This window comes from Triturus cristatus, chromosome 1_2 (assembly GCF_964204655.1).
Source record: "Triturus cristatus chromosome 1_2, aTriCri1.1, whole genome shotgun sequence".
NCBI classification, from domain to species: Eukaryota; Metazoa; Chordata; class Amphibia; order Caudata; family Salamandridae; genus Triturus; species Triturus cristatus.
The window spans coordinates 516611894-516636139 of NC_140580.1; the positions used below are offsets into that span (position 1 = coordinate 516611894).

Sequence of the window (24246 nt, forward strand, 5' to 3'; positions counted from 1 at the left end):
CTGACACAAAGGACGATTACCAACAGTGTTGCACTGGGTAATTTTAGATGCGGTACATGCAATGTATGTCCGCAGTGTATACAAACTAAAGAAATTACCTACAACGGTTGCACCATATCCTCCAAAACGTTGAATAACTGCAGAAGCAAAAATGTTATTTACTTCCTACAATGCCCGTGTAATTTGGGATATGTAGGAGAGACAGGGAGAGAGATACGAGTCAGACTTCAAGAACACAGATCGGCCATCAAAACAAAAAAACTGACATCACCGTTGGTACCGCACTATCTCGAATTTGGGCACGGTGAAAATGATTTCACCTGGTTCATTTTGGAAAAAGTTAAATTGGATAAGAGAGGTGGCAACATTACCAGTAAACGTAAGGCACGCGAACAATGGTACATCTCCCATTTGAACTCAATACGGAAAGGCTTGAATTCACGAGAAGAATGGGAACGTTTTCTGGTTGTCGGACTGTATTAGACATCCCATAAAATCTATTCTCTCAGTCAGTAATAAAATTCTGAATTAAGAAGGGAGGACATCTTATGTTCAATAACGTGATTAGTCAGGTATCACCTATTTCTAAAAAGATCTATGATATATTGAATATGGTGACCTCAGCGCCATGTCTTGGGGTTTTCTCACTGCCCTTTTTGTATTAACGGCGTAATACCAATTACTAGGGATGTGAATGATCGGTCACTTCATTGTAAAACTGTCCATATAGGTTATTATCGCTACTTAGACAGTGTTAGATATTAACTAACATTTATAAATCGTGATATGTATTTCTACAATATTACGCATGGAAATGTAGACATAGGGTGTAGGACTATGTCAACCAATGTAATATTGAAATCAACATCTATAAATCGTGATATGTATTTCTACAATATTACGCTTGGAAATGTAGACATAGGGTGTAGGACTATGTCAACCAATGTAATATTGAAATACCACGAATTCAATGGGTTATACTTATGCTATATTTTTTTAAGACGGATCTTCGGTTCTTTCCGAAGAATTTTTTAGTTGCAAGACTGTACAATCGGTTTACCACAACTAGACGTTTTAATGGATAAACTCTTCTCTGAATAAGACAAGATGTTGTGGTCTGACATCTTGATTTAACTAGGTAGCCATGTGTTCTCTAACACCTTCAAGATGGCGGACTTTTTGCAACTGTGTGTCTGCGGCCAACTCTTCGACCCGGAAATATTGGTTGTACTTCCGGTTTCGGGGACGCCGGACGGTACTTAAGTCGAGGGGATTCTTGGGTCCTCCGTTCATCCGATCTGAAGGAATCCATTGTGCGGAGGTAACCGGACCCAAATAAGGTATGTGTAATAGGTAGCCCGTTTAGGAACATAGCTGCTGAGCTAAGCAAGATATGCCATCATTTTTTGAGATCTGCGTTCTCTGTTGTTTTAGGGAGTCTCTTGATCCCAGTTTTGGGACGAACTCACCGTTATCGACCTCCTGATATATAACGGAAACATACCTAAGGTAAATAGGGAATCGCCTTGATTTCTGTAGAATTTCGGGTCCGTAAAGTAGTTAACACAAGCAATGGGCTCGATGATAGCTGTAGGAACCTGTGTGAGCAATTGGATATCGGTTATGATGAGTCAATACATCGACCATTATGAGCTAATATAGCGTCCACAGATATGACGTTAGTTGTGCGTCTATTGATGTGGATTTCCCATTTAAGAGAACATTGGTGCATATATCCAAACAGTTTGTCTAAAATACAACGTGCTATACATAGTTATATAAAATAAAGAGCATATGTGAGGCATTTTTTAAGGCCTGATAGCGAAGAGATAAAAAGATTAACACAATTTAAACAAATTATTGATACATTTCAGAAATCGTTTGGGAGATTAAAGGGTGTCTATCAGGAGTGATATTCATACAACAAATAAATGATAAAAGAATTGCCAAGGACTGAACACAAGTAGTCGGTAAATATGACGTCCTGTGTATTGTGATTAACCTGCTATAATTTCCATCTGCATAGAAGGCAGCATGAATGATATATCTCTGTTATTCACATTAGGCAATAAATCTGCAGTACCTAGATCCAGATGAGGAAACTTATGAAAAATAGACATATGAATAACTACGGAAATTAAATTTAATGAAGATATAAGGTAAACTTTTTAAATATGTCGACGAAATAAGTAACCAATGTTGTCACTATAATAAGGTACTAGAACTCTATTCTGTTCACTTTAATAGATCTGTGACGGCACTGAAATGCTGAACATTTGATTCAACTTGGACAAGAGAGACTGTGAGTCTCCTATGTCTCCATACTTGTGAGTGGGATAAACAAAATAATTTTGGCTTAATACTTAGTAAGTGTCGCATAAATGTGGCGTTGTGAAGATAGCCTGACACAATGTCTCTCGCATATAAGGATATGGATATCTTTCCACATCCCAAAATCATATCATCGTATCTTATGGTTTGGGCATCTACAAGATAATGTAAGATAGTGTGAAGAAATGTTTCTATAAAATCTATCCCCAAAAAAAGTATTGGCAGGACGAGATGATGATACAAGAGAATGTGTGTGACTGTACATGTTTAAAATACAAGGGATGAGTTAGGGTCATCGAAGTATATCAAATACTGTCTGTGGCAATACTCTAAGGGAGTCGCTTATACTCTTTGTTATACATTTTCTGTTTCAGATTTTAATAATATTAGAATTGGGATCTACAACTAATCCTGAGGAAGGTGTTGGCTGTAATGTGTGGCCTACCGAAACGCGTCGATGCTCTTGTAGAAGGAAATTGTTGAAAATTTGCAATGACAACAGTTCTATGCCATGTACACTGTAACTGAAATCTATTGTGGTTAGAACTGATTAATCTGCGAGTCAACGATTTCCTGTGTCCGAATAGGATTATTTGTCCTGTGCTTTCTGTCCCAATTTTGTGTCGTATATGTAGATGTTATGTGATTTAATTTTATGTGTTATTGCTCTTCAAAGGAAGTTTTATTCTTTGTTTTAAAATCTGGTAAACAGTTTACCTTTTTATGTATATGTATAACATTTTGATTCAATGTGATATTTCTTGATTAATTTGTAATAAATTTGCTTTTAAGTAATTGGTTTGCTTCGTTGATGCCATTTCTCATCCTGTTGGTGTGTAACCTGTATGTTTGAAAGACTGGTGATATTCTGAGTCCCAAGGGAGATCTTTCTTTTTGACCACGGTCTTTTTAGGCACCCCTCTCTCTTGGCGTGGGGTCCCTCTCTCTTTGTTTTCGAACTTTGAGCACAGCCCTTGTGGCTGGAGAGTCTTCTCTCTATATACACTTAGTCCTAAACTAGAGCTTTTTTGCCTATTCATGGACCAATTTAGAACATTTGGTTTTAGTGAAGACCAACTGAATAGAATTATTAACACCAAAAACGGTAATAAAATCACTGTTCTATCCAGTAACGGTGAAAACTGGGGGAAACTACTAAACCTCAAAAAGAAACTTATACGAACAGAAGCTCATGCCGAATTTTTGATCGAATATGTGAAATCAGGCACAATTCCAATCGGGCTACAGGTTCGCAATGAACCAGGCCTTTTCATAGAGAATAAAAAGTTCCTTGAAACATGGGCCATGATATCCAATAGGTGTAGCCGTGATTGGATGCTCCTAATTATTGAGACTGCCCAGGAGCTGATTATCATAGAAAAAGAGGCAATTGATAAATTGGAGATTGAACTCAAAAATTGCCCCGCTCTAGAAGAAGCAAAGAAGAAACTTGATGATATAAATAGAGATGTAGACGGATACAGAGATTATCTGCTCAATAAAAAGACCAATAAATTAAGGAAAGATATGGATCGCTTTTCTCAAGAAAAGATTTATCCCTTTCTGAGAGAAAACTATTTCCAACTCAGAAATGAAAGCAATTGGGAAAGGCCCCCACAAAGACAAATTTACAATAGAGGTGGGAGGAAACAAGTCACTTTCTCAGAGACCTCTGGTTCTAGCAGTGAGGATGAGAATGTAATGAGAGAGGAGCCCACAAATAGGGTTAACACAAGAGACTATATACCTTTTTTAGACTCGCGCCCGAGGAGAGCACAGCGCTTCAATGGGAATCCGGGGAGGGGTCAAATGAACAGGGGCCCTCCACAGCAACAAGAATACATGCGGACAAGGAGTCAACGATACTGGCGACAGACCGAGCACCAGTAATCAACCTATCAGACAAACCCCTGAGTGAGATGGAGATTAGCATTCTCAGTAAAGGTTTTAGTTTTGTTCCTTCAACCAACATAGACAGATTCCAATTAGAGAAAGATCTTCGCTCATTTTTTAGAAAAATAAGACTGAGAAGATTTTTTGAGAACCGCGAAAGCTTGGAACGAACCAATCTGTCGGGCCTCAAACCTAAGTCAACATTTACTCCCACCCTAGCAATGGTTGGGAAGAACATTGAAGTCTTTGAGAAAGCAGTGGAGAGTGACATTGCTAGCATTCTTAATAGACAGACTAGAACAGACCATGGTCAAAACATTAATAGAAATGAGAGACAGGCTCTAAATTCCCTCAAAACAGATAGAAGTATAACGATAAAGCCCGCAGATAAGGGTGGTGGTGTTGTTGTTTTCAACACGAGAGATTATGAGTGTAGAATATACAAATTGCTGAATGTTGAGGAACATTACAAGCGAACAAATATGCACAGCCTAGAAGTTGTGGCTAGAGAGTGTCTTGATCTCCTGAGAGAGGCTAAAGAGAACTCCTGGATATGCGATGATGAATTCAAATTTCTCAATAATTTGGAGCCCAGAACCCCTGCAATTTATGGCCTACCAAAAATCCACAAAAATGCCACTGATCCACCTATGAGACCAATAGTGAGCAGCATTAATTCCCTCCTGGAACCGGTCAGTAAATATGTGGACCATTTTTTACGTCCCATTGTCTCCAACCTACGATCCTATGTGAGAGACTCGGCCCACATTATTTCACTTGTGGAAGGTAGACCGTTCTGTGGAGAGACTCAGTGTCTAGTTACTCTGGATATTGAGTCTCTCTATACGAACATCCCTCAAAATGATACGGTGGAAGTTATTCGAGAGGTGCTTAGGGATCAGGACCTAGGTGGAGCCAATGCTGACTTTATTGTCAGATGTGTTAACCTTATCCTGAAGAACAATGTTTTTCTCTTCAAGGATGAATATTTTAAACAGCTGAAAGGTACTAGCATGGGGGCTACCTGTGCTCCAAGTCTGGCCTGCTTATATGTAGGCCAGTTTGAAACTAAGCACATATACAACGAGGTAGCCCCTTTCTTTGAAAATGTAGCGGGCTGGTACCGCTACATTGATGACATCTTCTTCATATGGGAAGGTGACACTGACAAACTGAAAGATTTCCTTGACTGGCTCAATCTTGGTGATCCAAATTTGAGGTTCACATACCAGTATAGTAAAACAAGGGTCGATTTCTTAGACATCTCTATTAAAAATTCTAATAATTGTCTGGAGGTAGAGCTGTTCACGAAACCCATGGCGAAAAACACTCTCCTTCACTTCTCTAGTTTTCATCCTAAATCCCAACGTGAAAGTATCCCCTTCAGCCAATTCCTTCGCCTTCGAAGGAATTGTTCTGACTTACAGGATTTTTACAGACATGCAGAGGACCTAAAACGAAAATTTAGGGATAGAGGCTATCCTAAAAAACTTCTGACACACTCTCTTAAGCGTGCCAGGTTCTATGACCGTAATGCATTAGTGAACAAACCAACGGTTAAAAAGGAATTTCCCAACAAAGTAGTATTTGTCAGTAAATTCTCAAACTTAAGCAACCAGATAAAGAACATTGTCAATAGGAACTGGCACATCATTAACTATGATGAAGAGGTTAAATTGGAAAAACCTCTGTATGCATTCAAAAAGAATAGTAATTTGAGGGACATACTAGTGCATACGTACCAGGAGGAGAATAACCTGACACAAAGGACGATTACCAACAGTGTTGCACTGGGTAATTTTAGATGCGGTACATGCAATGTATGTCCGCAGTGTATACAAACTAAAGAAATTACCTACAACGGTTGCACCATATCCTCCAAAACGTTGAATAACTGCAGAAGCAAAAATGTTATTTACTTCCTACAATGCCCGTGTAATTTGGGATATGTAGGAGAGACAGGGAGAGAGATACGAGTCAGACTTCAAGAACACAGATCGGCCATCAAAACAAAAAAACTGACATCACCGTTGGTACCGCACTATCTCGAATTTGGGCACGGTGAAAATGATTTCACCTGGTTCATTTTGGAAAAAGTTAAATTGGATAAGAGAGGTGGCAACATTACCAGTAAACGTAAGGCACGCGAACAATGGTACATCTCCCATTTGAACTCAATACGGAAAGGCTTGAATTCACGAGAAGAATGGGAACGTTTTCTGGTTGTCTGACTGTATTAGACATCCCATAAAATCTATTCTCTCAGTCAGTAATAAAATTCTGAATTAAGAAGGGAGGACATCTTATGTTCAATAACGTGATTAGTCAGGTATCACCTATTTCTAAAAAGATCTATGATATATTGAATATGGTGACCTCAGCGCCATGTCTTGGGGTTTTCTCACTGCCCTTTTTGTATTAACGGCGTAATACCAATTACTAGGGATGTGAATGATCGGTCACTTCATTGTAAAACTGTCCATATAGGTTATCATCGCTACTTAGACAGTGTTAGATATTAACTAACATTTATAAATCGTGATATGTATTTCTACAATATTACGCATGGAAATGTAGACATAGGGTGTAGGACTATGTCAACCAATGTAATATTGAAATCAACATCTATAAATCGTGATATGTATTTCTACAATATTACGCTTGGAAATGTAGACATAGGGTGTAGGACTATGTCAACCAATGTAATATTGAAATACCACGAATTCAATGGGTTATACTTATGCTATATTTTTTTAAGACGGATCTTCGGTTCTTTCCGAAGAATTTTTTAGTTGCAAGACTGTACAATCGGTTTACCACAACTAGACGTTTTAATGGATAAACTCTTCTCTGAATAAGACAAGATGTTGTGGTCTGACATCTTGATTTAACTAGGTAGCCATGTGTTCTCTAACACCTTCAAGATGGCGGACTTTTTGCAACTGTGTGTCTGCGGCCAACTCTTCGACCCGGAAATATTGGTTGTACTTCCGGTTTCGGGGACGCCGGCCGGTACTTAAGTCGAGGGGATTCTTGGGTCCTCCGTTCATCCGATCTGAAGGAATCCATTGTGCGGAGGTAACCGGACCCAAATAAGGTATGTGTAATAGGTAGCCCGTTTAGAAACATAGCTGCTGAGCTAAGCAAGATATGCCATCATTTTTTGAGATCTGCGTTCTCTGTTGTTTTAGGGAGTCTCTTGATCCCAGTTTTGGGACGAACTCACCGTTATCGACCTCCTGATATATAACGGAAACATACCTAAGGTAAATAGGGAATCGCCTTGATTTCTGTAGAATTTCGGGTCCGTAAAGTAGTTAACACAAGCAATGGGCTCGATGATAGCTGTAGGAACCTGTGTGAGCAATTGGATATCGGTTATGATGAGTCAATACATCGACCATTATGAGCTAATATAGCGTCCACAGATATGACGTTAGTTGTGCGTCTATTGATGTGGATTTCCCATTTAAGAGAACATTGGTGCATATATCCAAACAGTTTGTCTAAAATACAACGTGCTATACATAGTTATATAAAATAAAGAGCATATGTGAGGCATTTTTTAAGGCCTGATAGCGAAGAGATAAAAAGATTAACACAATTTAAACAAATTATTGATACATTTCAGAAATCGTTTGGGAGATTAAAGGGTGTCTATCAGGAGTGATATTCATACAACAAATAAATGATAAAAGAATTGCCAAGGACTGAACACAAGTAGTCGGTAAATATGACGTCCTGTGTATTGTGATTAACCTGCTATAATTTCCATCTGCATAGAAGGCAGCATGAATGATATATCTCTGTTATTCACATTAGGCAATAAATCTGCAGTACCTAGATCCAGATGAGGAAACTTATGAAAAATAGACATATGAATAACTACGGAAATTAAATTAAATGAAGATATAAGGTAAACTTTTTAAATATGTCGACGAAATAAGTAACCAATGTTGTCACTATAATAAGGTACTAGAACTCTATTCTGTTCACTTTAATAGATCTGTGACGGCACTGAAATGCTGAACATTTGATTCAACTTGGACAAGAGAGACTGTGAGTCTCCTATGTCTCCATACTTGTGAGTGGGATAAACAAAATAATTTTCGCTTAATACTTAGTAAGTGTCGCATAAATGTGGCGTTGTGAAGATAGCCTGACACAATGTCTCTCGCATATAAGGATATGGATATCTTTCCACATCCCAAAATCATATCATCGTATCTTATGGTTTGGGCATCTACAAGATAATGTAAGATAGTGTGAAGAAATGTTTCTATAAAATCTATCCCCAAAAAAAGTATTGGCAGGACGAGATGATGATACAAGAGAATGTGTGTGACTGTACATGTTTAAAATACAAGGGATGAGTTAGGGTCATCGAAGTATATCAAATACTGTCTGTGGCAATACTCTAAGGGAGTCGCTTATACTCTTTGTTATACATTTTCTGTTTCAGATTTTAATAATATTAGAATTGGGATCTACAACTAATCCTGAGGAAGGTGTTGGCTGTAATGTGTGGCCTACCGAAACGCGTCGATGCTCTTGTAGAAGGAAATTGTTGAAAATTTGCAATGACAACAGTTCTATGCCATGTACACTGTAACTGAAATCTATTGTGGTTAGAACTGATTAATCTGCGAGTCAACGATTTCCTGTGTCCGAATAGGATTATTTGTCCTGTGCTTTCTGTCCCAATTTTGTGTCGTATATGTAGATGTTATGTGATTTAATTTTATGTGTTATTGCTCTTCAAAGGAAGTTTTATTCTTTGTTTTAAAATCTGGTAAACAGTTTACCTTTTTATGTATATGTATAACATTTTGATTCAATGTGATATTTCTTGATTAATTTGTAATAAATTTGCTTTTAAGTAATTGGTTTGCTTCGTTGATGCCATTTCTCATCCTGTTGGTGTGTAACCTGTATGTTTGAAAGACTGGTGATATTCTGAGTCCCAAGGGAGATCTTTCTTTTTGACCACGGTCTTTTTAGGCACCCCTCTCTCTTGGCGTGGGGTCCCTCTCTCTTTGTTTTCGATCTTCTCCTAACCACTCCTTTATGCATTGTCATTGATTGTGAATTTGTCATTTTCTCTTCTAATGTTGTTTGCTTTGTGACGATCTATGATTTGTGCTGAATATCTGTACTTAGTGAGCATTATTTCACTTTATTTTAGATAAACATTATAAGATTTACAAATGAGTCTTTATTTATTAAGAGTGTCTTTGTTATTAGAGCATTAATGTGCCTATTGTAATCAACTAAATAAAGATTACATCGCCAGTTTTAGCATCATTAAAATGGAAATTGGTAAGTTGGCATAGTCATTAGAATCACACTTAACCCAACGCAAGGGAGCTTGTGGGGTAATGGAAATTGGGCCCAGTCTTTAGAAAATTATAAGTTCCTGAGCGCTGGATCACTTGTATTAACTATTACCACTATATCTGTGTTACAAAGAGACTATTTGAACAGTTCAGTGATGACGCTTGACTAAATAAAGGATTTGCTAGTGATGTCACAGAAGTGCACTCTTGCTAACGGGTTGCAGTCAGCTGCTTCCTTTCTACACCGAGTTAAAAATGCTCATGCTATTTATTCAGCGAAACTATTTGTTGGCTTTCTGACTGCTCTCTGGTGGCTTAGACAGTCTTTTTGTCAGGCGGGTTTAAACACGTCCGATTTATGTTGTAGTGTCATTCATTTATCTAATGTTGTAACAGTAGTGGCTGTCATATGTCGAGATCAGACTTCACCGGAGGCTAAGGGCATGGAAGAAACCTGACGTCCTTAGCCCCCTCCCTTTGTGCCAAGTACTTACTGTGATAAGTTTAAACTAAATCAAGATATTTTTGCTTTCTTCAGAAAGATAAGTTTAAGAAATTTTTCTCTCAAAGTGAGGAACAAAATGAAGAGGGTAACCTCTCAGGGTGTAAACCTAAATCAACATTCACACCCACCCTGGAGATGGTAGGCCCAGAGATGGCAATTTTTGAAAAATCTGTATTGAATGAAATTTAAAAAATTACGAAATATACATATAGTAGCAGACCTAATCTCTCACAATCTGAGAAAGCTGCACTATTGAGACTTCAGAATTTGCCCGACCTCACGATAAAACCCTGTGATAAGGGAGGGGGAATAGTCCTCATGGACACCCAAGAATATGATGAATTTATTTTTCAAATTCTGGCAGTACCAGACCATTACAGACCCATAACATTAGGGGTTATAACTAAATTGAATGACCAGATAGGCCCCATTACGAGAAAAGCTTTTGAAGACAACATTATCTGTGCTAAAGAGTACCAGTTTTAAACAAAACTAATTCAGTCATACCGGCCATGTATGGAATACCAACAATGCACAAAAGTATCATCGACCCGCCACTGCGTCCCATAGTATCATCTATAAACTCTTGTAAAGAACCCCTGTCTAAGTACATTGATACATTTTTGTGTCCTCTAACTACTGAGTACCAGTCATACATTAGGGATACTATTGACATTATTAGGAAATTAGAACATGCACCATATAATCCCCAATGTGAGATCTTGGTGACATTAGATATTGAGGCGTTATATACTAACATACCTCAACAACAGGCCATAGAGGCAGTAGCGGCCCTCTTATGTAGGGCACCAGGAGACAGGCAGGATCAATTTATTTTAGAATGTTTGGAAATTGTATTTAAAAACAACTATTTTGACTATAAAGGCAACTTGTACCATCAAATCAAGGGGACCAGTATGGGCACATCCTGTGCCCCTAGTGTGGCTAATATATACATGGGCGAATATGAATTGAAACACATTTTTATGGAGGTGGCCCCTTTTTATGAGAATGTCAATAGGTGGTGCAGGTTTATTGATGACATCTTTATTTGGCGAGGAGATGAAACAACCCTGGCAGTTTTCATCGCATGGCTTAATGCCAGTGATGATAATTTGAGGTTTGCAGCCCACCACAGCACGAAGTCAGTTGAGTTCTTAGACATTGTGATCAGTGGTCAAGGCCAAGCTGGTAAAATCCAGGTGAATTTTTTCCGAAAACCCACGGCAAAAAATACAATTCTAACACATCACAGTTACCACCCAAACTGCCAGAAAGACTCTATTCCGTTTGGGGAATTTTTAAGGATTAGACATAATTGTTGAGACATAAAGGACTATGACAAACATGGGGAAGAGTTGAAAGAAAGACTCTTACAGAGCGGATACCCAAAACATCTGATTAGGACAGCTTACAAAAGGGCACGCTACTACGCCTTGCTGTCAGTAAATACTCGTCTGAAAAAAGAGAATCTGGTTTGTGTTATAAATCACTTGCCTTTGAATTTTAAAGTCAAGAAAGTGTTGGACAAAAACTGGCACATATTAAATATCGGTGACGATCGAGAAGCACTATAAAAACCTATCATAGCTTATCGTAGAAATAGGAATCTTTAATGCAAATTGGTGCATACGAGGGACAGACAGATCCCTCACGAGAGACAAACAACCATCACAGGCCCCCCTATCAAGGGTAACTTCAGATGTGGAACGTGCAGGGCATGTGAAACTGCAGTGGTTACCCAATACTGGAATACGGAGGAAAGAAAGGCAAACTAAGATTTAAACAATTGCAAGAACTCTAATTTGGTTAATCTTATCCTCTGTCCCTGCAATAAGGGCTATGTGGGTGAAAGAAGCCGCGAGTTCAGAGCACGGTATAGTGAACACAGATCGACGATCAAAACTCGCAAATTAACTTCTCACATGGTCCAACATTGCAATGAGTTGAATCACAAAGAAAGTGAACTCAGATGGCAAATATTGGAAAAAGTTAAAAGCAACCCAGGAAGAGATATTACAGAAGTACGTAAAAGTCGAGAGACACTTGTGATTTTTACGCTTGAATCAGTAAAGGAAGGTCTCAATGAGGCGATAGTATGGCAGGTAACTTGATATATGTAGAAAATTTAGTCAACCACGCACCACTCGAAAAAATATAAATTATTATGTTAAAAGCAGAGGTCAGCAACTACATCGTAGTAACCCCAATCTAAAATGGCGCCTGATAATATAATTGTAAAGCTTTTACTAATGTATCAACGTGAAATATGCGGAGTAGATCCGAAATTAATATGCATGTAGACTTTTTCAATCTCTGTGGCTTTTAGACACACAGCTTATCTAGATGACGACCAGTGATTATTAATACGGTGCAACAGTAAAGTCCAATGAAGCATAGGACACTAGTCCAATATGGCGCCAATGTTGGAGCAAGCAAGGGGCGTATACATGCATAGAGAGCGTCAGAAGTGACGTTCCTTCCGGACCCTGAGCTATTGCAATCTCGCGTTTTGGCGCCTAAATCAGTTCTGGAGAGCCGCATAATACTAGATATAAAAGACGTCCGTTGCCTCTAGATACAACTTTCCCTAATCGCAGTAGCAGTAGGAATGGTCGTTCAAGGCGGAGCACCGTAGCTGGTGAGTGCTATTGAGATGAGAGATCCTGAAGGGACACGGGTTTCCCTAGTTTTAGGTTAAGTCTAATAAATATGGAGCTTGCGGCATAGAAGGGGCAATGGTTTTGATATGACTGCTAATATAGTTGGGAACGGCAGTACAACTGTTATGAGCAGGTATTTTTAACCATACACACACAGGGTGGACTGTGCAATACGTGAATTGTAGTCAAAGATGGACAGTATTTTAAACGCACTTGCTCTGTCTTTGGGAATTTCTTTGATTTCTTTGATATCTCAAGGAGAGTAGTAAAACTACTGTTTGTTCTTCCTTGTAGAACACGGACCGCACAGAGTCAAAAGTGATAACAAATAAATATACAAATAAGCGACCATTGCCTCCATACAGATAGCTCGTTGCAGCAGGGAGAACCAAGTCCCATAAGGAGTAGTAAGCGATAAGGAACGTGACTGACATTTGAATACGTCTGTGTTGTAAATTAGATTAAGGTCCACCTATTGATACTATTGCCTCCTTTACAATATTTTTAGAAGCATACCAGCAAGAATACTGAAGAATTTTGTATCAAAAGCCCAGGATCTTTAGGAGGGTAGTGGCAGTACCCCCTTATGGACTACTGTGGAAAGTTATAGGATCCGTCTGAAAGGTAACTGATTTACAAAAATGTATTGTCGTTCGACACAATCAGCATTATTAAATCAGGGCGACTTGCTAAACAAAAGAGAGGCCTTACCGTTTTTCCTGTTATGTATATCCTACATATTTGAAGGTTCTTATTTTGAGGAGTACGGTTCTGCAACTATAAATGTACAACACTCGGACACTATTGTTGTCCCCAACACCCTGGATGGAGTGTCTTTAGCAGGGTGACAGATGTAGTAGTCACAGGTAATTTCCTACACTATGGCACATCGGAGGTCCACTCTATGACATTTACACTATCCAGCATGACTCTGCCTTTTATTTATTTCTGTCTCACTCGATGTGAATGTTTGAAGGTTGATTCAATATACACATTTTGGGACCCCTAGTAGTTTAATATATAGGTCGTATTGGGTCTCATTCTCTAAAACAGCATACATGCCCTAAATTTTAGGGGCGCTTGTCATCAAATATTCTCTGTTTGGTGAGTAGCAGAGAATCTTTGGGTATTCCTTTCAATCTGTTAAAGCGAAGCCCGGCTCGTATGAATGTGATTATTCTTTTTGCATTGTTTGCACTTGAGGTGATGGTTCTATGACACGGTCCAATGAGGAGCATTCTCTTGTTTTTAAAGTAGATAGAAGGAGAAATGTAAGATATCTCCGGGGGCGTATGGAAAAATTAAATTTCTCTTCTCCCATTATTTTTTTTTATTCTCAGATTCCCCCTTCCTTCACCCATTATAAATTATAAAATAATAGTTCCTGAAGAAGATGGAGAACAATTACTTAGTCCATTGAAACGTAAGTCGGCCAGAGAGTATGACACCCCAGTTACCAGCACAGCAATCGAGGGTTGATGTTATCACCCCATTTTTTCCATCTATGCATGCAGTGTTGTTTTGGGATGTGAAGTGACAGTGTGTAGTGTATTAGTGATATGGCTGTAGAGGAGAGAGGTGTGAGTGTGTAGGGGACTGTTTATTGTTTCATTATACAATTTCAGTTGTTGCTATACAAGTGTTGAAAGTAGATGTAATATATAGATCATATTAGCTTTTTAAATAACAATGAAATGTATAGAAATGTAAATGCAGAGTGTTGAAAAAAGAAATGAAATGATCACATGCAAAGTGTGATATACATATGGAAAAAAAGAAAAACCAAAATAAAATATGAAATAATAGTAACAAATAAATTTTATATGGAGAAGAACATTATTAATGCCCCGTTTCTGAGCTTGCGAGAGCCAATAACAAAGAAATATAGGTCATGAGGGAGTGTGTTCTTGTACTTAGCCCCCACAATCGCAATATCTGTCGCACACCTCTCACCTCCTTCTGCGCTGATCACCTGCTGCGGACCTGGACCACGATACCTGTAACTTCTGTTTTGCAGAATGTGCATGTGTGTCCTTTTGAAGTATCTTGCATGATGCTTTATCACTTTATTAAAAACAAGGTGGGAGGTGCACTCACTTGGTATTCGGGATGGGTCAGGCGGGCCTGGAGTGATCAACGGTAGCCGGGGAAGTAAATAAAGCCCATGTATTTTCACATTGTGTTAACGTGTTTTGAACCGAAAACACATTCAGACGTAGAGAAACGAAAACAACAAGATAAAGGAGTATCTTGCGTGACACTTTATCACTTAATTAAAAACAAGCTGGTAGGCACGCTCAATCAGGATTCGGGAGAGGCCGGGCACGACTGGAGTGACCAACAATAGCCGGGGAAGTCAAATAAAAAAGGCCACGTATTATCACATCGGATTAACTAGTTTTAAAATAAAAGTGCGTTCAGGCACATAGAAACAAAAACAACAAGATTAATACTCACATCGCATGAATGTGTTTTGCAATGAAATTGCGTTCAGGCACAAAGAAACAACCAGCCGTGGGTGTAAGCAGCACTGCACTACAGTGCTGCGGTCGGACTGAGCACCATAAAACAAGTGATTGTACTGTGATTCTGGGCAAATTGCTTAATCTCCCTGTGCCTATTAAATAATGAATGTGTCCTAACTGTAGACCTTCGGGTCTGGTTCGTGCTATATAAAACTACAGAAAAAAAACAACGCTTGACCTGTAATAGTCAGATGGGAGGAGGGAAGAGAGGCCATCACACGCTGTGCTGTGTGATGGTCGACCAAAATGCTCTCTGAGTGAAATCGCTGGAAAGAGCTAAACACACAAAGGGGGAACTTTTACAGAAATGCACCAATAAGAAGTCAGCATTTCTGAATGCCACAGATAGTAATCAATGGCAATCATTGGGTTTGCCAAACCCCACAGAAGAGATATAACAGGTCGATCGAAGCTAGACCGAAAAAGGAATATATTCCCAATGGATGAGCGTAAACGGGGTAGAGGCCTATTCTAAACTCAAAAACTACATTTCACAATTGAGGGTTCACAAGTTCGTGTAAATACGAAAAGGTTGCGTTTAATTCCCAGGATTCACTTATTTCCTAAGTGGAGGGCTTTGCACACAAACAGACATCCCTTTCCATTATGGCCTGACAGCCTAACTCTCTCCATCCTTTTTTGAGTAGGGAAGGGGCAGAGCCACATCAAATTTTGTTCATTTTCAGGGTGACAGACAATTGGTATAAGCGCATTCTAGTCCTCTTTGCTCAGCCTAGCTCATGTTTAAAACTCTTCTTCTCAAAGCATTGAGATATTTCTGTGTGCTGACGTTATCAGACTAGTCACGTACCTTAATGAACTTAGAAGTGGAAAACCATGATTAAAGCAAAGTTTCCATTCGTATGGCCGAGGCAATGGCAGATTTGGGCATAAATAGCAATTTTTAACACAGCTCCCTTTCAACTCTTTCCAGTCTAGGGCTTTGCTCAACCTCAAAAAGTCCACTTTATAAAGGGCTTGAGATGGGGGAATTTCTCTATAGACTGCCAAGACACAGAGAAGCGACAGGCCTCAGTAGTCCTTCCAAAAAACTTTAGACCACTTATGAAAGAACATACCTTGGTGCTTAGGGAGGTCAAATGTGAGGCCCAAGTAGGAGGTGTTAAAAGCCACCCCAAGTACTTATATTCTAAAGTGTCAATTATCCTAGTTTGCTCAACTAACCATCTACAACCAGATCTCTTCCTGCCAAAAACCACAACTTTGGTTTTCTCAAAATTGATTGGTAAATTATTCCTTTGGCAGTATTTGTCAAATTCCACCAATTTCCTTTTCAGGCCGACCAGGGTTCTGTTAAGTATAACAAGATCATCCGTGTAGAAAAGACAAAATATGAGACCCTCCCATTTTGGAAGAAAGAGAATGGGTGGCTTGCAGGTCTTTTGGGATTCGCCAAACAAATAGGCTAAGATACAGGATGCTTTATGGTGGGTTAGAAGTGCTGCAAACATAATTCCTACCAGTGCTAGTGGTAAGTTAATTGTAACAATGAAGGAAGACAAGCCAATTGCACAATCTACAAATCCTGGATAGTCAGACTGTTGAATAAAATTACTGTCAATGCGGTTATAACCTTATTCTTTGAGGAAAAGAGTGAACGACTGGGCCAGTTCTGTTGAATGAAGGGCACTGTCTGACTTCACAAATCGCATGTTTTGAGATAATGCACTTGTTCGGTGAGAATATATAACAGGATTCAATTGTGTGCATAGAGGGGATGGTAAAAGAGTTTGGGTCGAGTGTTAGTTGCGCAATACATTTGTTCACATTAGATATTCTCGTGCATGTACACAGAGATTCATTACACTGAAAATGCTCGTGACATATTGACAATATGAAAATGCCAATCAAACACTTGGAACAAAAACAAGATTGAGGGATACGTACCATTAAAGGTGTTTGGCCATCTGTGTCTTTAAAATTCACATCAGCTCCATAATCAATTAAGTAAGATGCCACTTCTTCATCCCCTGATACTGCAGAAACTCTCATGAGCGGTGTCCATTCTAAAAGTGTATCTTTGGCATCCACCTGGCGCAATAAAGCAGAAATGCACCTGAACATTACCAAAATCACCCAAGAAAACAGTTATTTTAAAAAAATGCCAATCTACGATCTTGTAAAGATAGTAGTGTAGTGTAATACTGCATGGTTCTCTAAGCGTAGCTATCAATTTGCCACTTCAATGGACATTAATATAAAACTAATGGTTAAGCCAACACACAGACACAAATGCTTTAGGGCTCAATTCAGAAAGTAGATAAAACTGAATATTAGGAGTGTGTAAGAATACTTCTATGGCTACGCTTACTGGTCCAGATTGTCAACATTCATGCAAAAACAAACCAAATACTCTGTACACAAAATGTATGTTGATTTGCTGCCATATACAAATTAGTAATTGACTAGAATATGGTTGAGTTTGAGAATGGAAACCTCGTACTTTAAGACTGTATGAAATTTCCCTCACCGTGCAAAATATTCTGTTTAAACAACATAAATGGGGTATTGTGCATGAAGGCTTACACTGTGCAATATCCACAATATTCCAAATAGGAAGAGTAGGAAAACAGCCAACGCTGAACAACCCCTCAAGAAGCAATCAAACTTGAGATGGAGCTCAGTCTACTGAGACTGCAGCAGGCCAACTTTGTGGTTACCCACTATGGGAAAAGAAATAGTCTTTTCCCATAAACCTTAGGTTCAGCTGACAAACAAGCCACGGGATGGAAGGCAAAGGCAGAGTGTATGCTGTAGGGGAAGAGGTAGGCACCAGCAGTGAAATACATGAAGAAGAGTGAAAATGGCAATAGGCAAGTAAAATCTAAGTTCTTTATGATACAAGCTGCAGGTAAACTCCCAGATGGCAAACCTGCAGCATGTCTCCAATAAGCCCTGGCAGAGTTTGCGTAGAAGCGCTACGTGGGACTCTGCAAAGTGGTAAAAAGAACTCCGCAATGCTACGCGGAGTTCCGCGAGCATGCAGAGCTGCTTATTGTGCATGCAGGCGAGACATTTCTGACGGTCGGCAACGCGGATTGCGTGTTTGGGGGGAAATTTCGCACAAACTTCACCATGCGGTCACCAATGGGTGCGGCCATCTTGTTTTTCTACTCTTTGTTATGGTTCTGGGGCCTGTTTTTGAATTCTCTCAAATCTTTACAATACTTTGTTTCTAAAACTTTTTTTCTGATCTTTAATATTTATTAGCTATCCCTCTCTCTTCCTAAGTGTATATTTAGCGTTTTAATTTTACTGTTACTGCGTTTTTGTACTGTTTTTCTATTTCTTGCTTTTTATTTGTTTTTACTTCCCTACTTCTTCTACTGACTTTATTATTTACTTTTACATTTTCTTTTCCGCCACCCGCCCCCCAGAACCATTGCTAAGGGTAAGAGTGCATCCAGGAGCGGGCTTCCTTGTGGAAGGCAGCGCCCGGAATGGGTGAGGACCGGGCTTTATTCTCAGAGGTGGAGGTGGCCGCCCTAGTTTTTTTCGTGCAGCGCCACCTCCCCTAAACCTTGGCACCAGGCGGCAGGCCTGGTTCCGGCTATGGGATCCGGGTGCATCATCGCCGGTGGGCGAGGGTGCGTCGGGCAGTGTTTCGCTGCTCTGAGATCCGGCGCACCCACAACCAGCTGAACCACCAGGGGTCCGACATCCTGGATTGGGAGCAGGACCTACTAGGTGTTGAGGTCGTGGGGCTTGGTGAGTAGCTAAGTCATTACTATTGTGTGTTCTGTTCTGTGTTATTGCGAATATCATTTTTTTCCCAAACAGCAAGAATGCTGCTGCTGCTTACATGCCGGTAAGTTATGTTTAGAAATCTCATATTATATGATTGTTATTCTTTTAGCCAGATGAAAGGCGCTACTAATCTTGTTTGCAGGTTAGAGAACTTAAGTTAGGTAATGCTAGATAGACTCTTTTCCTTTGTCCTGTCACTAAGATAGTGGTGGTAGGTAGTTATTATAGTTAGTTACTTAGTATTAGTTGGTAATTTTTTAGCGGTCCGCATGACACGTCCTCGGTTACGTGCTGCTGACTCCAGTCCTTAGTAGAACCTTTTGTAGTTTGTTAGTGAGTGAATAATATAGCAATTCAGCACATCAGCAACCAACTAACAGTTTGGTGAATGCAATATGCATGGGTCCATCTCAGTGGCGTAACAAAACCAGGGTGGACCCCCCTGCAAGGTACGTGGACGGGCCCCCTCCTGTAGCAGCGGCTGGTGACATTTGAATGTGGAGGCCGTAAAATGTGTTTTTTCATTGCACCGTGAAGAGAGCGAGCCCGAACAACCTAAGACGGGTCCGGGGGGGGAGGTTTCCCCCAAGATTTTTTTTTTTAAAGAGTGGGCAAACGGTGCATTTTCAAGCAAATTTGAGAAAGCAAGAAGGCTAATAAAGCAATTGTGAAAGTGCAGGTATTACATTGATAAAGAGATATCATATAATAACATAGGTAGCTGCTTATTCAGTATAACCACAGTGCTTCATAACAGACTTCGAGATACAATGCTGAGTATCTCACAGATTTTCTTTATTTAACAAACAACCAACTAAACAGGTCACAAACTAGCAGCATTCAAGAAGAAATTTTAGGATTAACGTATTGCCTGCCTGGTGATGATGGTGATATGATATTCTACCTGGCAAATCCCATGCCATGGCGGGGTGGAATAAGAGAAGATATGCATATTGTGGACTCATTTAGTTCACCATTCAAATTACCACAGCAGGAGTCACACATCCAGACAAGAAATATAAAAGTGTACAAAACTGATGCAACGACTAACATCTAAGCATTGAAACCATTGTTGTGGGCTTTTAGAGTCTGGGAATTGTATTTATTGTGACAGCAGGATATACATAGGTTAACGTACCATCGGTCTTCACCTTTACTTCACTTTGAAATATATAACGCCTTAGCAGTCGCCTTAGCCTACACTACAACTACAGTGTACACACTACACACTGCAGTATAAAACAGAATTGCATGAGAGAAGGGCTATGGAGAGATAAGGGGCAATGTTGGAGTGTCAGTCTGGTCGTGGGGGGGAATCTGTGGAGGAGGGTTTTTTGTGCCCACAAACAATATCGCCCCAGGCGCCATCAGTGCTAAAGCAGGCACTCTCTCTGATCTTGTCTCGTCACTCGTGCCCAATGCCCAGTTGATTCATACCAGAAAAATCTAACATCCCTTCATAAAGCACAAAGCTGGCTTGAAATTTTACAGTAACTTTACGGGTAGAAAAATGTGTAGCTAACATTTTCCATTGACCTAATGTTACAATTGGATTCCATAACTTCGGCTTAGCTTGCTTCACATGTGGATTTGTGAAAGCAGCAGTTAAAATCAACAAGCATTTGCAATACAATAGGCCTCGCATTTGCGAGAGTTAGAGCTATTGGCGTTGTAAATTACAATGTCTTTTACCTATCTGTTTTGGCATGGAGCATGATGGGTGCATGTAAGGTTGTGACTAAGTCAGTTACCTATATAATAGTTTACTTATAAACAACCAGTTAGGATGAAGCAGCCAGTGTTAAAGGCCATACGTCACTGTGTCTGCAAGAGTAGTTAACCATGTGTTAGATGTTAATGGTAGACTGATAGATGATAGGCTTGGTTGGGGGAGATAATCATACCTGCGACTGCAGCGTAAGAGCCTTATTTGTGTTAATATACTTGGTGAAAAACCAATGTTGATAGCAACAGAAATTACACAAATTCACATATGGGCACTGGGATTACCGGACAGCAATTTCATTATTGGTAAATCCAATCAACAAGTACTGTATTTCCCTATAAATGCAAATATGAAACATATGAAAACATGGAGTTTAAAAAAGATGAAGGGCAAAAAGCAATGAGGGTTGACTGTTCAAGGGTGCTAGTGGCGAGTCGAGGAGGTCATGAGAGATATGAAGACAAAAACATGGAAGGAAAATAGTTGAATAGAGAATGGAGGGGAGATTTAACAAATAAATTGGATGCTGGATAGGAAGAAGGACTGGGATTCAGAGTGGGCAAAAAACAGATGTGTGGATGCAGGATCAAAGACAAAACGTTTTGAGAATATTCATGGAAGACTGGTTTTTAGATTAAACAAAAGGCATGCATGTAGTCAAAAGTTAAGGGTGGCTGGAGATGAAAGTAGATAGAATTCAAACATGAAAGCGTGTAGGGTGGTTGGCGTGGAGAAGCATGAACAATGGTCAAGAACTGACATGGTTGTTAATTTATTCTTAACAAAGGGAACATAATAAAAATGCCCACAATGTGCCTTGCCTTTAAAATGTGCGTTTCCAGTTTTGGTCATGTTTGGTTGAGACTGCACAGTAGAGGTTAGCGTCAGCTTCACCTCATCCATTTATTTAACTAAGCTAAATGAAACAGTGTAGTACTGTTGCCTGCCATGTACACAGGTCTTGTCTAGAGTCCTGGCTTTGCCACATGTAGTGGTTTGTTTCATAGCTGTAAAGAAAGCAGACAGCATGAAGCTTTGGATGCAAACCTCACATTTGCTGCACATGGAGAACATGGAGGAGGAGTACACTCTCATAGACCATTGTGTGACATGTAGCTGTTTATGCCAAATGCTATTGGACTGCAACATTTGTTACCTTTACACACACAGTACACTCATTTTATCACTCTTTGGAGGGTGAAGGTCTAAGTCTGTCTTGAAGGTATTCAGACCATAGCCTGTAGGTTTAATGCAGTGTTCTATTGATACTTTAACCCACTAAGTTACCCTACAAGAAAAGCAAAGGACACCTGGAGTTCTGGTGACACCTAATTCAAAATGGAGCCAGTGTGTCTGTAGGGTTACACAAGCATGCCCCTGTAAGGAAATTATTTTGGTGTTACATGACACCACCTAAAGCACAAGTATCAGAACTAGAAAAAATGTGCCATTGCAGGGATTTTCAGCTTTAGTGTGAAATGTTTTAGGGAGCACTGCCTCCCAAATCACTTCAGTGCAGGAGCAATTTTTAACACAGCGAGTGGTTTGGCAGATGGGAGGAGGAGGTTTGCCATGGTAGAGATTGAGGGTGAAAGACAATGGAAAATGGGACAGGAGGGATACCTGTGAGGCTGTGACTCCTGAATTTTCATGTCTGAAGTCAAGGCAATTTCTTTCTGAAATGCACAGGCGTGCACACTGAGCATATGTGCTTGGGTGAGAGTTTAGAAAAGGCCCGAGTGTAGCAGCAACATGTATTTAAAAAACTCTGGACCTTCACAGATTTTTTTAATTTACAGTCTCCACATAACTATAGGAGACATTTAATTGTGATCCTTCAATGTGTCTTACAGTTCCATATTCGCGCTCCAAAGCCCCATACAGTGCGGAGGCCCTTTCTGAATCAGGCCCAGAGTTCTAATACTGGCTTCAGCCTGCCACCCTTCTTGCACCCAGGATGTGATGTTATGGCAAGAGCTGCCTAATTAGGAACTGGGGAACCAGGTGTAATTCTTACTTGAATTATCTGCATTTCTGGGCATATCAGTTAATTTCACATGTGTCTATAAAAAATAAATGTGACCTTGAGTAATGTAACTGGTGCTCATAAAGCGCTCTATTACTTCGGGTCGAGTTTGCGGGATATATAAACTGCAAAAAGAGATTGAAAACATAGCCTTAACATAATAAATGACAAATAGATATTCATTTAGTGGCCGATTTGTACAAAGCTAAACCAGAAAATATTGATAAATCACGGCTACCCCACTTAAATGGTGTGATCTTAGGCAAATATTTTATTTTACCAAAACTTAATTTTCTTCATTATCACGTATGCATGCACTTTTAAATATGTGAGTTCAGAACATCAGTTGTACAAAAGGTGTGGCTAAAAAAGCCAAAATATTATGACAGCTTTACCGTCAGGTAGCTACACATAAAATAACTTGCAACTTAATTTTTTATTTTTTTTTAAATGATAGTGGCAAATGCACTGTAGTACATTATTAAAGTCTATTAGTTAATACACTGCAGAGGTCTGTGTGTAACCAGAGAGCCACAGAATTACATCTTAGTGCAGTGGAGAATAGTTACTTGTGCATTTCTAGTGCCACAAGATCAGTCTGTGACAGAAAGCACTGAGATTATGTAATTCACTTTTTTAAACTTGCAGTACACACAGTAGAAGATATCCTGCTACAAAATGCTTAAAAGGTTAAGATAAAATGGTGTTTCCAAGATATATATTTTAATAATACTGAGAGACTGTACGTAATTGTTTTTTTTTTACATTACTATCCCATTTTCCATTTTGCTAATGGTAATTGCTTTTATAATTACCATCCACATCTATATAGCGCATCATAGCTGCCAAGGTTTCAGATTGCTATGAGTGACATTTTCATAATTTCAGTTGAATTAGGAGTGACATTGCAGCAACTATGAGTTGCACTTTCCCATGTGAAAAGTCAAGCAATTAGGACAAGTGAAACATATTAATTAAACCAATTTGAGCAATGAGAAACTTTAAGAAGATTTTAAAACTGCTGCAAAGCACCATAAATAGAGGAGCACTTAGGAAGCAAAGAGGTGGCAAGGGACATGATGAGTGGGAAAGAAGCATTCAACCTCCCTGGTGAAAAGACGGAGCAGCATGGATAATGCACGACAGAGTGCCTGCTTCTAAGCACTAACATCGGACACAAAAAAACAGACCAGAGCCTGGGAAGTGTAAGGCGATCGGAAATAGCGGTTTTTAGAGGTATATTTTTTACAAATATATTTATCAAATTGGTGGGACTCGGCTGAGGTGTGTGCAAATGGACACTCCTCGTCATAAAACATGATGTGAATCAAGGAATAGTGGTAAATCTGCTGCGCTCGTGTATCAGAATAAATTACACGCATGCTTTTAAAATACATTTTATAAAACATGTCTCAGGTGTGAATACCCAATTGGGACACACGTTGGCAGAAACAGATATGGGTTGGCAAATAT

At 39.4% G+C, this 24246-nt stretch overlaps 1 protein-coding gene across 4 annotated transcripts in view; it reads right to left on the reverse strand.

Moving 5' to 3' along the window:
* The window catches only part of FANK1 (fibronectin type III and ankyrin repeat domains 1), a 1120241-nt gene that overhangs the window by 152404 nt on the left and 943591 nt on the right, over nucleotides 1-24246 (reverse strand). For all 4 annotated transcript variants that reach the window (XM_085606240.1, XM_085606238.1, XM_085606242.1 and 1 more), the window contains one exon: nucleotides 17162-17305. In XM_085606240.1, the coding sequence (XP_085462366.1) occupies nucleotides 17162-17305 (144 nt within the window). The remainder of the gene's footprint in view (nucleotides 1-17161; nucleotides 17306-24246) is intronic.